A 16,273-nucleotide genomic window follows, 5' to 3' on the forward strand; every position below is an offset into this window, starting at 1 on the left:
CTGTGCTAATATGGCATTGTGGGAAATGTGGTATTTTTGGGGGGAATGAGACAAATGACAGCCTAGAGTAGGTTGACGTCAGAATGTTTTGAAACGGTTGAGAAATGTTGAAGTAGTCGGGAAATATGCAATAGGAATACATGATTCACACACTGAGCCAAGTGCTTTCCTTTTCTCCCTGAGTTTTCCTTCTCTCCTCTCCCTCCTACCGCCTGAACAGTACGTATATGTGACGTATTCAGTGGTGCGCATGCGTACTGAGATGATGGGAATTTCCAACAGTTGAGCAGGCTTCGCTGGCTTCGGCTAGCACTTGCCAAAGGTAAGATCGGCTGTGGGTGGTCTCTTTCGTCATGAAACGTTGCACGCGTCAACTGTGGCCGAATGGAGTGTGATCATACAAGTGTTGACATTTACTGAGGCTATCCTTTTCGTGACTGGAAACAAAAAAGCTATTTATTTGGATTTGAAGATTACCCTAGTAGCTAACGCTAAGCGACTACGGTAAAATGGGCGTTCACTGATTTTGCTCATTTTTTTGGGGGGGGGGGCTTGCCACACTTTACGTGGTCCTTTCGGGTTCGATCTAAATGTATGATGGCGTGCAGGACATTTAATCTTAATATGTCACGGTGGCAGAATGGATGCAGCAAATGGCATGGATTGCTGAGGCGTTGTACGCTAACTCTCTCGCTATTTCACGTCAGTTCAGTTTGGTCGGTTTGGTGTGTGTGTGCGTGTGGACGGTAATAACCAGAATTCCAAACCTTTGGAGGATTGCATTGTATTATTCAAACATAGATTGCATCTAAACAACCCCCCTTTATTCGATCAAAGTCATACGGGTGCTGGCCGTAACTGCTGAGCTTTATTTACAATCGTTACAAATAACATTCCCACTGGCGCAAGACGAGTGAAGGCCAAATATGCCGTTTTTTCCACCACCAAACTTCAAATGACCATGTAGACTTATGTGTTGACACGAAATATATTGGTTTCTAATTGACCATGTAGCCTGAGGTGTTGACAGGAAACATATTGGTAAGAAGAATCATGTTATTGGTCACGCAGTTCTGTTATGCTGTTATCCCCGTAGACATCTTCTGGGAAGCAGCAGTGCATGATTACAAGTTACCACTCACTTTTGAATGAACATGAATACCTTAGTATGTAATCATCAAATATTATATATCTAAGCACTTATCACAACAGTCCAAAAAATTACAAGTTTCACGATGTGTGTGTGTGTGTGTGTGTGTGTGTGTTATCCCCGTAGACATCTTCTGGGAAGCAGCAGTGCATGATTACAAGTTACCACTCACTTTTGAATGAACATGAATACCTTAGTATGTATTTTTTCCCAATTGCTTATCTAAGCACTTATCACAACAGTCCAAAAAATTACAAGTTTCACGATGTGTGTGTGTGTGTGTGTGTGTGTGTGTCACTGAAATGTTGCCCTGTGTCATTACAGCTTGACGCAGGTTCGGGCCATTGACACCATTGGGACTCTTGACTTGATGAGTCCCAGTGACCTTGGATCATTGCACAAGCAGCACAAACAGATTGACAACAATGTTTCTTTAACGGACAGTAAAACAAAAGCCCATTCTGACCCAATCTAAAACAACATTGGCCTGTGTGTCAAGCCAGGCTTTGAGCCACGATTAGAGATGCTCGGAAGAAGGCGTCCTTGCAGCCTGCAGCTGAGCTACAGCAATTGAAAGCATCATCTCTTGAGTAGAGGATGTTCTGCTGAGTCTTGTTTCTCTTCTACTTCCCCCACCACGTGATCAACACTGAGTGTGAGCTGCTGCACACAGTGAGTTTTGGTTGACCAACATGATGCTTCTATGTGACATCCTTGTGCAGATTATGAAAAGGGAGTGATGTGCTCTCAAAAAAAGCGAACCAGCTGACTGTTAGTCTGCTGTATATAATGGATGCAAAGTTAAAAGAAGACCTGTTCCGGAGATATGTGGGGGCACTCGAGAGGCGCCTTCAAGATGGAGGGGAAAAATATGGAATGGCAAACTTGCATGAAGGGGACAACGGGAGGCACAAGGACAGCGAGGCCCTACTTTCTACAGCCACGGCGCTCCTCGGGGCCTACCAGCCAGATCCAGGACAGCGTTTCCGCATGGTGCGCTTTTATGAAGTGGTTGAGGGTTCCCTTCGCTGCCAAAGAGGAGGAAACCTCAGAAGCCTGGAGAGAGCTTTCCACACTCTGGAAACCATATGCACCAATCTTTTACTTTTCCCCTGGAAGAAAGAGTTCAGATGTATTAAGGTAATTCATAATGGTATCATGTAATTTTAAATGAGCATCGGTAACTGATTTCTAGAGTTGTCACAATGAACTAATTCACCGATCATCAAATTAACCATGAATGAATTTGATAGAAATTGTTTGCAGCTATTGTTTATCTTTAAACTGTCCAAACTATCTTATTTTAGCCACTCAGCATTAAATAGTCTCTGATTTCTGTAGACCTTCATGAAAGCAGACTCATTATCTTTGGTGTTTGGTCAGATTAATTTGCAAATATCTGCTTCTGCTTTGGAAAACAATGATCAACATTTTTTTCCATTTTCTGACATGTTGCGGAACAAATCTGTAACTGATTTAAAACCAATTTATGGGAAAAATAATTGTCAGTTTAATCTATTATGAAAATAACCATTCTTTGCAACCATAGTATGTAACTTGTAATTGACATGGAGTTACCAGAAGTGGAGATCAATTTACAAGCTTTAACCTTTCGCATGATTCAGTAACCAAAAATCAGCTCTCTGATGTAAAAACATAGGTGAGTACACCACCACTCCCTCTCGTGTGCTATTGGGCCAGTTATATTCATTAAGCACTACCAAATAAATAACAATAGTCAGTCGTGGTTATAAAAATATTTTGCAATAAATTTCAGTGCAAAAAAAGTTTGGGGCTGATTTATTGTTGGAATACCCAATAGAATCATTGATTCTAAAAATATTGAAATGTCCACGGCAATTGTAATTCACGGCATCTCCCCTTTTATTCTCTTTCTCCCTCTGTCAGACTTTCACCGGCCCCTATGTGTACCATCTGAAGTCCGCCATTTCTGATGCCGAGCTTCGATCTCTGATGCGCACGATCGGCTACACTTGTGACCACGACTCGCAGTTTTATTTCCAGGAGCATCCGGGAGGCTCGGCTCATCTCCGGCAGTTGGCTTTTGAGCTCTTCCTCGCCCAGGCGGAATGTCGTCTTCTGGGAGAGGTCGTGGCCCTGGCCCGCGGTTCGGCTTCGGAGTTGGAGGCCCTGGAACTCCGCAGGGGCTGCAGGGATGACGCAGCTGGCTGCGCCGAGGCGCTCCGCAGACGCGACAGCCTCGGAGCGGATATGGCTCGACTGTCTGTGCAGCCTCTGGATATCGAGAGGCCTCACACTCACCACCTGAGGCGAGGTAGCCGACCGTCAAAGTCGGTTGACGTGACAGATGGGGCAGGTCACTGGCATGCGGCGGCTAGCAAACCGATCCTGAAAGCCTCATTGAGTTTGAGGAAAGAGCCTTTATTCGTGGACGCCGAGGAGGATATGAAGGATGAGATCATCAGGCCCAATACCTCGGTATCTCTCTTCTCCGTGGCGGCACCCCCTTCCTACAGCCCCATTGCGGATTTCTTCCCCACACAGTTGCCTCCGCCGGCTGATGCGTACACATCCTACCACCTTTCGTCGCTGGATGAGATTGACTTGTACACAGAGAGGGGCGTGGGCGGCACCAGCGGGAGGCAGACCCCCTCGCGGCCTCCTTCCAGAGAGCCGAGAGACGCGCGAGACGGTTGGCTGCTCAAATCCCACGGCAGCGTGAAGTGTCAGGGCTGTGGACTGGGCTGCTCCACGATGGCTTCCTGCCAGAGGTGCGACATGATCCTATGCTCCGCGTGTCACGACGTCGAGCCCTCCCCGTGCTGCAGCCTGCAGGACTACCACCCGAAATCCACGCGACCGATCGACGGCTACGTTCCCGTGAAGGAGAAGCTCTCCGTCTACTCGAACACGCACTCCCACTCGCATCTGCACCCCCACCCCTTGGCACTGACCCACTCGCACACTCACTCCCACCCTCACCCCCACGTGGTGGACAAACCTTTGTTGTCCACCAAGCTGTTTCCAAGCAAGTCTGTTGCTTTGACGACGCCAAAAGGAGGCAGCAGCGAGCGCATAAGCATGGGAGGCTCGCGATGCGGTTTTTGCAACAAGCCGGGCGCATCCCACACCTGCGTCAACTGCTCCAAGGTGTCATGTGACTCATGCATGGGCTTGTATGGCAACGACATGTGTACGCGGAAGAATCCCCAGCACATGTTTGTGCCCAACCATCAGCTCAATTTCAAATCCGGCACCATATCACACATGGTGTACCGATGATCCAGGTAGCGCGAGGGTTTTACTTCTCCACGTTGTGTCCGAACCTTTAAAGAGCAGCATCGCTCCGCATTGTCGTTTATGCGCCACTGCCCACAGACTGACTGTGTTTTTGGACTCCCAAGTAGTACATTTTCCCTCACTGTTGGTCGGGCCACATTGTCTGATTTCAGTTTTGGCCTTTTACCTACTATGTACTACTACAACAGTTACATTTTGCCTTGCTACCTGCTCTTGACTAGTCATGTGATAATGTAGTGCTTACCCAATTTCTCCAACTTTATCCCCTAAAAGGAAAATCTGGAGTTAAAAAAGTTGAATTACTTCTCATTTAAAATGAAGTTCAGAATATCTACTTGTAAGCTAAAAAAAAAAATCATCAAATATTATATATCTATATATGAGAGAGTATATTGTGTGTGTATGTGTCTCTGCTGAAACGACCTGATCTTGCAGCATGAAAAAAAAAAAAGACTTTTTTTTCATTCTTGAAATATACTGAGAAAAGCTACACTGGAAATTAGTAAAATAAAAGAATATATATTTTTGAATCTCGATTCTGTAGAGCAATGTAGATTAAAAAAAAATCTGCCATTAAGGCAAGGTAGGAAGTACTGTATCTCAAAAGGACTTATTGAGACAATGATCGATGCCATATTCTATTTATAGTCATGCCTTGTAAATGACCCTTGCCACGTCCCTCAATGGTTTCTAGCGGGCTAATGTTTTGATGCTGCTGTTGACTTGAGAGTTTGACATTGTAAAATGTTGACTCCTTTCTTGTGAAGAGCTCATTCGCGTGTGTGTGCAAGTGTGTTTGTGTGTGTGCGCGTGTGCGCGCGCGTATGCTTTGAGCCCTTTCAAGCCGCGTTAAAAATCTCAGAACCTCTGTGGTCCAGGATGCCGCAGCAGCCGCCCCGATGCCAGATCAGAGGTTCCCTGTCAAGTCTCAGGTGGAGTCACAGCAGGTGTCTGGGCCACAAATCAAATGCATGCAGATTTTCTTCAAGCATATATGAACCTTGTTGTTTTAGAGTATCTAATGTGAAAGTGTTCTGTCATGCTTTCTGTCTACCTCAAAGCGCTCCAGCCAGTGTGACTTTCCAGACTTCTAACCTCCTGAAATGTTGGACATGTTGTGTTTCCCCACATATCCCAAGCAATCCGTCCAATAGGAGATCATTACAAAAAGCAGTGCAAAGTTTTCCATTCCGATCCAACAATGTTGTTGCATCTTTCCCGGTCACAGTCGAAAAAGTGCATGTGAACAAACACCTGTAATTGTAATGCAATACAGTATAATGCAACTGCAGAGGCTTTGTGATGCTTCAGGAGGCACGTGGTTGTAAGTTTTTAGAGCGGGGTTCGATGGATGTTAGTATCTATTATAGTTCAGAACATTCTGCACTTGAGAACAAACCACCACTGATGCCATGATAAGTTAAGTGTGACTAAAACCGTTCAGTGCATGCTTTTTTGTTGTTGTTTTTTTGTTTTCATTGTAACGACTTGGAGGGCATGAAGGCTCTTATCAAATCCAAAACTGAAGAGATCATCACTTGTTTACTTTTAAAAGAGGTGATATGTAGCCATGTATTTTTTCCCCCTCCTGGAAATCTGTATAACTGATATGCTGTCGACTAACACTACATATTATCCGTCACTTAATTGCTTCTGCTCGACACTGGAAAAATGTCACATGGGGGGACATTTGGGTTGTTTACAGTTAATGTAAAGGAAACTTCAGAGTGACGTCTTTCACTTCATGTGGAGTCTTTGTCACTGAGAGGCCGCAGTTTGATATGCTGCTGAGATGGCAACATATACCCATACTAATGTGAAATACAGTTTTTGTATAAGTGGGTTAAACCTGCCTGACTTGTCACCCCGTGTCCCTCGTCCAGATAAAATAGTCCACATTATTAACATCTGAATAGGAATCTAAGCACATTATAGCATCACAAATGTGTTGTTCTTGTAATGGTTGTGAGCTCCTGCTTGTCATTGCAAGTGTGAGAAATTTTATTGGTATGCTTTGCGCTCAGAAGCATCAGCTTGGGTTTGCTCTCGCACGAGGCGATTCCAACGAACTGATTTCCTTCCACAAGACCGTTTGGTCATACATTGAGAGTTAAGTTTGCACATTTAATGCAGTGCTTTCAGTGTTTAATGCAGTTTATATGTTGATTTATATGTTTATTTTGGCACCTCAAGTTGGCCATTATGTTCTGTTGAGTTGGTCAACTCTCATTGCCTTAAATTCATGTCTGCCATTTCCATAAAGTAAATTCTGCCTGTTCTGTACTTCAACGGGACCTCCCGCAAGTGTATATTCATCAACACGATGTTTCTGAAAAGGCTGTCAATGGGCGTTGACGTTACCGAGAAGTCAGGTGTGATTTATGAAGTCTTCGTTTACCGAAATACCATTGTTTGGTTTTAGGGCATGTTTGATTTAACACACTTTGTTTTGACTGCTTGCTTTAAAAAAAAAAAAAAAAAAGTTTTCTGTTGTTCTGCCTCACCTGGGGTCTTTTGATTTTAATTTGAGAACAAATCTCCAATTATCGTTAAGTGGGGCAAACTTGTTCACACTGTCTCCAGTCACCTTATATGTGCAACCATTTTTTAAAAATAATCTTTATATCTTCAAATGTGTGTATACACACACACACACACACACACACACACACACACACACATTTAGTCGTCCAACTCTTGTCATTGTGAGTCATACCAGCAGCAGAGGTGACTTTTAAAAGCATTGCAAACGTGATATTGCCAAAAGAAGAACAAACGATAATAGGATCAAATCTTGCGGTCGGCCCTGGATGTCTTGTCATTGTTCCATTCAGTAAATGAAATGGTTTTGCTAAAGTATAGACATGTCTGAGGAATTTAACCTTTTTCACAGAGAACCAATCAACATCCCTAAGCGCCCTGATTCTGAACAGCAAGACTGATCACTTAGAGTCTCGAAAGGGCTAAACAGTTTTCAGGGCTGGATGTTTTGAAAATATCTTTTATCACAAGATGGGAATTGCTGATAATGGACAAGATCTTTGGTGTTTTGTGGCGTGGAACATTGCATTGGGCTTTCTGAACGCTGTTGGTTGGAGGTCCAGAACTCCCTTTACCTCTGTGTGTGGTTGACTTCAAGACAAGTGTGATCTAGCACTCACAACCGCCCCCCTCTTCTCCCATCCACTTTGGCGCTGGAGACCATTGCACAATGTCTGGGCAAAGGTGATGGACATTCTACGATCAATGTGTGGCCAGGCTGGGGGATGGAAAGGGAAAATAGCCAAAATTGTTAACCGGTGAAAAGATATATGTAAATGACCAAAAAAAAAACAAATGTAAATGATATTTTACAAGATAATTTAAGGAATAAAACCCTGGAAAAAATGTTACTTGTTTCTCTGTTTTTCTTAGCTTGAATGAAATGTATGCAGGGAAACAGTTTTATTTAATTCACTCATTTTAAATTTTGCCACCTCAGTTTTGAGAATACACGGGGCGATTATTAGGCATGACTGTACCTTTTCTTTAACACCATCAGATGGCGCTAAGTACTCAAGACTCAGACACCCTGAAACGCAGCAGACCTACATCGAGTACTGTATTGTACTTATTTTGACGTGTGCCCGAACATGTTCACAGGTATTTAGATGTCAACAAAAGCAGTAGTAAAATCTTTTAAAAGCCACTCAACGCTATTAAACAATTATTACATGTGTGAGTAAACTCATTCTTGTAAATACAGTCAAACACAAGGTCCATCTGTAGAGTGGACAGACATCTCACTGCAATAACATCCATCTATCCATCCATTTACTGAACCGCTTTCATCCTCACGGGCATGATGTAGCCTATCCCAGCCGTCTTCTTCAACCAATCGCAGGGCACACAGAGACGAATGACCATCTGCGCTCACACTCACACCTAGGGACAATTTAGACTGTTCCATTAACCCGCCATGCATGTTTTTGTACTGTGGAAAGAAACCGGAGTACCTGGAGGCACGGTCTTTGAACATGCAAACTCCACACAGGAAAGCTGGAGCTGGAATCCAACCCCGCACCTCTGCACTGCGAGGTGGACGCGCTAACCAGTCAACCACTGTGCCACTTATTGCATAAACAATTTGAGTGAATTAGAGTCCAATCGACAATGAGCAAAATTGCTAACTGAAGTGATTCCTCATTGGCTGCGTGACGGATTTGCACGGCAGGTCTCTACCACAAGATGTTCATTTTGAAATTGGCAGCTGCTCAGGATAAACACGCAGATGCTTGTTTCAAGATCACGGTGTCCAAGAAAGTTAGATGCATGAAGTTACCACTCATAAACCATAAATATACATGATATACCAAAAACTAGGTCACGAGCTGAACCCTTGTCTGCCGCCAACAGAATATTTACCTCTGCCAAGTCAGTTTTATATCCATACAGGTTTTTTACAAATGTACTAGGAGGGTTCTTATAAAAAGATATTGTTGGGGGAAATGCATCATAGTAAAACATTTATATACTTATCACACACACACACACACACACACACACACACATAAACACCACAATGTTAGTTGGGGCCTGATGCAGCTATAATTATCTCTAAGGAGGGACTCAAACGAGATGAACATAAGAATGACTGCTGCAATGATGGAAATGCTGCGTGAGTGCCAGTCTGAATGCCCTGCATCATCCTCTCCTCAGGGTCGAGTTGCAACTGTGCTGACAAACAGCCCGGAGGGAGGCTGAGCCGTCCAACGGAAGGGGACAAAAATACTGTAGAGCTGGAAAGGGATATAATAACTGGTGGCACATTACTTGGACTTTTAATGAACACACTACCTCAACCATCATTTTCTCATTCAGCCACAGTACAGATTTTGTGTAAATGAGGAATCCCATACGTGATAATAAAAAACATCCATGTGTCGTGTGTTCTGGTGTACAGTACTTGAGATAACCAACACAGCACATTGCATCATCTGTCCACTGTGAAATCATCAATCAAGAGTCTTAACAAACACCTCATCATCATAATTATGTTTGTGAGGTTCTTTCATCAAACCTGTTTAAGTTTATTGTGTGAGTAATGGTATGGTATGAAATAATAGGACACGTAATGTTTACAGAATATCGCACATTGGTTGTAGGCTTATGAATACGGGGGACTTTCATGCACACTATCAATGAATGGATGAGACATGCATTCGCAAAGCAAGTCTCTTTCTCTCTCTCTTGATTGCTCTTGCTCACCTGCTCTCTCACGCTCTCTCCTCTTCCTCCCCTCCAAGGGCGGAGCTAAGTCGTGGCCACGGCCACCCCTTGTCAATCGCTGCGATTGGCTGGCAACCAGTTTAGGGTGTACTCCGCCAACTGCCCGAAGACAGCTGGGATGGAATCAAGCACGCCCGCGACTCGCGTGAAAATAAGCCGATTAGAAAATGGATGGATGGATGATTGCAATTTTATGACATTGAGCGATGTGAAGCTTAAGCGTCCTAGTCATTTTTTTACCATGCAGTGGAAAGTAGTTGGTATGGCTGGCTCATACGTTCTTTTGAAGCTAAATAAGACCATTTCCAAGCTCTATGAACAAAATACGACAAAGTTTATTACTGTGCAAGTACTGATATGCCCCCAAGACTGCTCATTACTTCACGTCTGAAGCGACAGAGTTCAGAAAGTAGTTAAACATGTGATTGTACCTTCTTGCTGGCCTCTTTTTTTATGTCATCTTCCGACCTTGTACATGAGCAGGAAGCGGAATTGAAATGTTTTCTCCTCTAAGGCGCAACAACTGGCGGTCCCACATTGTTAAAGTCTGTTCTGTAACTGTCATAAGCCCCGTTCACACGGCAACGTTTGGTCCGACGCAGCTCCGAAATAAATCCAGTCGAGCATTCACACGTGCACATTTGCTCCGGCGTAGCTCCACTAAAGAGCTTATACCGGACCAAATTTGATCCACCTCAGGGAGGCGGTTTAAAAATTTGCTCCAGAGCAAATGCTCGTTTGCGACGCTACGCCGAAACAAATGTGCACGTGTGAACGCAGCTGGATTAAATTTGCTCCAGAGCAAATGCTCGCTTGCGGGGGAGTGGCCTCGCTACGCTCGCTACCAGACGCACGGAATCCGACCCCGGTCGACAGTGACAAGGGGGCCAGCGACACAGTCGAAGCCCGGCCGTGGACCCCCGTTCTCGGTAAAAGTGTCGGCGATTTAAGCGGTTCAATGCATTTGCACAACGAAATAACGCTGAAATACAGAATAAGAGGCCAGACAAAGCGAATTCTCGATGTGCATTTGCTTAATTATGCAGAGAAATCCTGCGGCTTACTAGGCTTTAAATAGAATAATTCAAGTGAAATAAATAGGTAAAGATATCTGAAATTACTTCTATAGGATTGTTTGAACGGAATTAACGTGCGCACTGGTCGGGCCGGCCGAGCTCCTGTTTAGCAGTTAAATAGCAATTAAATTACATCGCATTCTCTGTTTTATCCAAATTGTTTGTTTTAAAACAAGTATTCCTTAGTTTAGTATCCGCACATTGTTTTCGTATACATTTTTTAAAACATATATTGTGTCAGTCATAAGGAGCACACACGATTGACTGTAAACACGTCTTTATTCCACGACTGCCGACAAGTGGATCTATTCTGAACAAGGACAGAATAGTGTCCGCCATAATATTTATTAAAAGAAAAATAAATAAAAGTCCGCGAGAGAGAAGCCCGACCCGAACCTGTTTTACTTCCGCATTCCTGTCGTTTTGGTCCGGAGCAGAAATTGCACGTGTGACCGCAAGTGGAGCTGCTTCGACGCTGCGCCGGAGTTGTCACGCTCAGCGGCTTTGCACGTGTGACCGCTCCACAAAATTTGCTCCGGTGTAAAATACATCGCAACAAAATATTTCGGTGCAGCGTCGGACCAAATGTGTGCCGTGTGAACAGGGCTATAGAAAGTGGACTCGCACAAACAGTTTCCATGTAAATGAAGCCATCATTTATCTATTTGCATATTTAGCTTAACGACTCATTGCGGACAGATGTACTTTGACTATAGCGTGACCTCGCTCTGTACCTTATGATGTGACCTCCACTTGAACCTTATGGTATGACCTCGACTTGAACTGCCTTAGGAAAATAATGTTAACACCTTTTGCAGACATTGACCAGACAACACTGTACATGCATCTTTTAGCTGGTCTGCGGTTTCACACCCACAGTCTTGTTCCAACCAGAAGCAAAAGTCCTGCAAACAATTATGGTATTCGTAAATGTCAGTATTAAGACAGCTTCTCGGAAAGCCAAAATGTTGTAGCAGTTAGTAAAAGCACTGCAACTATGCCTTTCGAAAAAGAAAGTATTTGGTAATACAATTATTGAGAAATAACAGGAGCAAAGAGCATTAGAGCGGTCATCCAGAAACCGAAAGGGAGATACCCATTGGGAGTTACGCCCTGCTTAGAATATATAAGACTTGTGTCAAGATGTTGCTTTTGCGGATTTGTGCCTTGACCACCACGATTGCTTGTATCACACTTGTGCCCTGAACGTTCAGATAAAACTTCTTGCAAGAACTTCTCAATTTCCAGCCTCTGATTTCACACCTCACATCCGCCCAAATTCAAACGAACACGCGGAGGACCTGGAGGATGAAGAAGACGGCGAAAGGATCCCGCCGTGACCACAACATCCTCTCACTCACCGCCTCCAACAGAAACAAAACGCTGGTTTTGCTGTACCGAAATTGACGCACCTATTTCACGCAAAGCCTCTTGGGGCATTGGCATAAGGGATAAAAGCTGACGCTGCCAAATATGACAAACTCAAGTGGTTTTTGAATTCATTATAGAGCCCTGAAGGGCATAAGTCTGATGGAAATGACACAGGTTAGCGAGTGCAATGTCAAGACATCAAGAAGTGCAACCCTATAGTTATACTGTAATGTATACGTCATCCTCGGGTATGTACATTGTTCTGATCATTTCCTGCCATTAATTGCGCTTGTCATTTCTTTTGTGGTGATAGAATTGAACATTTCATATTGATCATAATCCTGATCCTGACTTTCCGACGAAGATTAGGGAGAGAACGTGAGTCTTTAATCTCTTATTATTTATTAAATCTGTTATTCAGACACCACAGGATAATCTGTTAGGATTGATCCTTCACTTAATCTGGCCTTCATTGGCTTTGGTCAGAATGGTGGAACCAGGCTCAAAATCAACCAGGTAAATTCAAAGAAAGTAACATACAGCTCCTCTCAGGCTTTCAAATAAATGCAATAAAATATAAAACATCTTTATTTATGTCAGCACTTTCACAACAGCTGCAGCTGTAACAAAGCACTTTACAGAACAGTTTAGAGAAAATCACAAAATATGGTAATATAACACCGTGCATAAGACACGGACATGCAATCCTAAACATATCCAGCATATGCCTTGTTTGAAGCAGTTATAGATGAAAGAGGAGAGAATCAAAGTGTCCTTTCACAGTGGATCAAAGATGTCATGCTCAAAACGTGCATGGTATCCCACATGTCCGCTACAAGCTAAGTTTTAAAGTAAATAAGAAGCTGCTGCATCCATTGATGAAAAAAAGAAATTGGTTCACTTCTCCTGTGCCATGTAAATCCATTTCGGTTCCCAGCGCCGACTCTCAATTCCAAATAGGCATCCGCGCTCCACGCCGAGGCTCCTCTCTCCTCAGCTCCAGCAGCAATCCATCCAGCCGGACCAATGCAGACTGTCCAACAGTGTTGACATCTGCGCTGAACAAAACAGGGCGGTGAAAAATGCTGCCCATTACAGGCGCAAAAAAACAAAAAACAAAAGCGCCTCAGGGCTGTCAAGAGGCGACTGTCAAATAGCGCCGACATTCCCCCCGATCAAAAATCAGTGCTGGTACATGCGTGCTGCCGAGAAAGCACAGATTCTTCTCCTTGGACAAATGTCATGGCCAAAATGCTGACAGTCCACAACGCATCCATACAAAGGACAACAAACACCATATAACGAAACAAAAGACAAAAACAACAAAAAAGCAGAGCTCTTGAAGAGCTTTTAGAGACGGCTGCCAACTACGGCGCCATCTTGAATCCATCATGCTTTCATTTTATTTGATTTTTTAACATGCATTCGGAACTAAGTTAAATCAATTTTTCCTGCATTGCTTCATTTTTCTTCCGTTTTCAGTAGTAATAAAAAATGCCATCATTTTTTTGACCAGTCTTCGTATCAACTGATGAGCATTTTGAGTGTATGGATTGTATCCAGGGCAGCACTCGTTAGCATGTCTGCCTCGCACTTCTTAGATTTGTGTTGGGTTTTCTCCCTCCCACAAAAAAAAAAAAAAAAATCATATTCTGTTGACTCAAGATGCTGAACTGTGAATGGTCATTTACACAAATGACTTTTTTGTCTTCATGCGCCCTGCAATTGGCTGGTGACCAGTTCCGAGTCAACCCTACCTCTTGTTTCACGTCAACCGGGTTAAATCTCCAGTTTACCTGTGGCTCAAATGAGGACAACTGCTATAGAAAATGCATTGATGCATTTTGTATGCCTAGTGCTCTCCGAGGTAGAAATTATTAAAAAAAAAAAGCATCTTCGAATTACTTTTTTTTGTACAAGTTCTGTTTTATTCATCACTATTGACAAGGCCTACTGCATTTGAACAGCATTACACACAAGAGTATTCAGGGTGTTAAGGTTAGTAGTAAAATGGTAGTTAAATGGAGAAACTTTCAGCTGTGACACTATAAAAAAAGAAGAAACAAAAAAAAAAGCCCTGTCTCAATGAAAACTCAGGTCGTAGACAGTCATTACATGTTATTTGTCAACTTCCTACTTGCAATTTCGAGACAGTTTTCATCAGATCCCTTTAATGCTCTGCAGTTGCAATCTTCTTTGCTTTTCACTCATATGGTTTATGGCGGTGTTTAGGTGCAGATACATGCAAATGGTGGTGACATGATGCCCTCACCAAGCTGTGGCTGTGCTATATATTGAAGAGGGGCTTGCATTGTACCTGGTAGCAATTAATGGTTTTTCTTTTCTAATTTCCTAAACAGGTCTTTGTACCATAGAAAAAGAATAAAAGAAGTCATCAAATAAATCACCGTGCAATGATAATTGTTGATGTATTTTTACCTGCTAACAAAGTCGACTTAAACATGAAATTGTTTTGACATGCCGCTTGGTACTTTGCTCGTCACTGAGAAGCTGTTCAAAAGTCATATCACGATTGCTGATTTGATCAACAACGGACTGCAGTATATGCAGATGTGAAGTCCTTCACACCCTCCAATTGGGGTTAAGTAGCTGTTTGTCTGTTGCAGTCTGTTGGTGCAAGTAGAAGTGCGCTTGGGTTCTTTAAAATTATTTTTGTTTTTTACTGTTTCTCTCCATTGGTTTGGCTCATTTTTTGAAACAGAAATGACATTCTCAAAATAAAACGGGCAAATCCCCAAACCTCCCTGCAATCAATCAGACCAGAATATCATTTGTCAGTGATTTCATCACATTGCAAGTGTCTTAGTGTACGTCTCAGTTGTCTCAGTACATCTTTGCAAATGGTTATGTACACATAGCCTAAAGTTAGCACAATCAAGCACACATTTAGCACCTTTCCAAATAAATACATTTTGCTGATCCAAACTTATTGGTTAATTATCAGTCCAATGGCTGTTCTGCCCAAAACATGTCAGCACGATTTCAATGTGTAAGTCACCATATGCACAATAGTCTGTTCAATTGTCAAAATTAGTCAAGAAGACAATATCATAAACACCATATATGAATTCTTTGGATCGTTTATGATAAATTCATGACAGTAATAGATATTCACGGCACAACAGAGCGTGACGAATGAAGAACTTTTCCACATCTCAGATGACCAATCAATTTGTTTATCATTTCCTGACAGGTGCTGTCTATGATTGTGAATACTGCCATACATGTCTATTGAGCTTGGCCAGGGGCAGCACTATTTGCAGTTTGAACATGGAGGTACCTCGTCAAGTCAATGAACAAGGGAAATGTCCCACTCATGGAAGAGGAAGAGAAGGAGGAGAAAGAAGAAGGCGAGCAAGAATATGTGGTGGTGTACTCGGGGGAAGGAGCACAAGAGACGCCATGCTGTTATGGATGAAATAAGGGCCACAATTAGAAACCATGTCGTCAACCATCACCTAACAATGGCAGAGGCAGTTCGCCGAGTGCAGCCTAACGTGCTTCACTGTACAGTCCTCTCCATCATCCAAACCTTCTGTGGGGAAAAGAGGTCTGTAGTCAATGATGGACTAACAGAATTCTATCGGACACATTGCAGGATACACTTCTATGCATACTGGAAAGCAAGACGTGTACAGTATAAACCAGGGGCCCCCAACCTTTTTTGCCCCACGGACCGGTTTATGTCAGACAATATTTTCAGGGACCGGCATTTTAGGTGTGGCGGAAATAATACAACAAAATAGTATGGTATGAGCTGCATGAAAACTGTGGCGTTTTCGAAATATAATAATAAACACAAGGAGCGTCTAATCTGGCCGCAACACTCCGATCGCTATGGCAATGTTTAATGCCTTCAAAATACGATTGTAGGAGACTGTTTATGTTATTCACTTGATTTTTGTTTTGTTGCATTATTTTTTGCTTTCCTGAGTGTCTTTGAAGTAATCATTAATTTACGTTTTTTCTGAGGCGGTCTTTGAACGCGTCTCGAGTTGGACGGCAGTGGAGAAGGCGCGTAGTCCAAGATCGACGTGTCTGTATTCGCTTCAGTGTGAAACTAATTAATAAAGTAAATGTTCTGAAAACCACCACGACAGCTCTG

General features: G+C 43.1%; 1 protein-coding gene across 1 annotated transcript; it reads left to right on the plus strand.

The window, feature by feature from the left end:
• The first annotated feature begins 226 nt into the window (after positions 1-226).
• Positions 227-6,895, plus strand: spata2 (spermatogenesis associated 2). The gene is made up of 3 exons (XM_019868424.1): positions 227-322; positions 1,475-2,290; positions 3,059-6,895. Exons 2-3 carry the CDS (start codon positions 1,940-1,942, stop codon positions 4,412-4,414), a joined length of 1,707 nt encoding a protein of 568 aa, XP_019723983.1. The 5' UTR covers positions 227-322; positions 1,475-1,939; the 3' UTR covers positions 4,415-6,895.
• Positions 6,896-16,273: the final 9,378 nt, after the last annotated feature.

The sequence above is a fragment of the Hippocampus comes genome, unplaced genomic scaffold (assembly GCF_001891065.2).
Source record: "Hippocampus comes isolate QL1 unplaced genomic scaffold, H_comes_QL1_v1.1 scaffold41, whole genome shotgun sequence".
Taxonomy (NCBI): domain Eukaryota; kingdom Metazoa; phylum Chordata; class Actinopteri; order Syngnathiformes; family Syngnathidae; genus Hippocampus; species Hippocampus comes.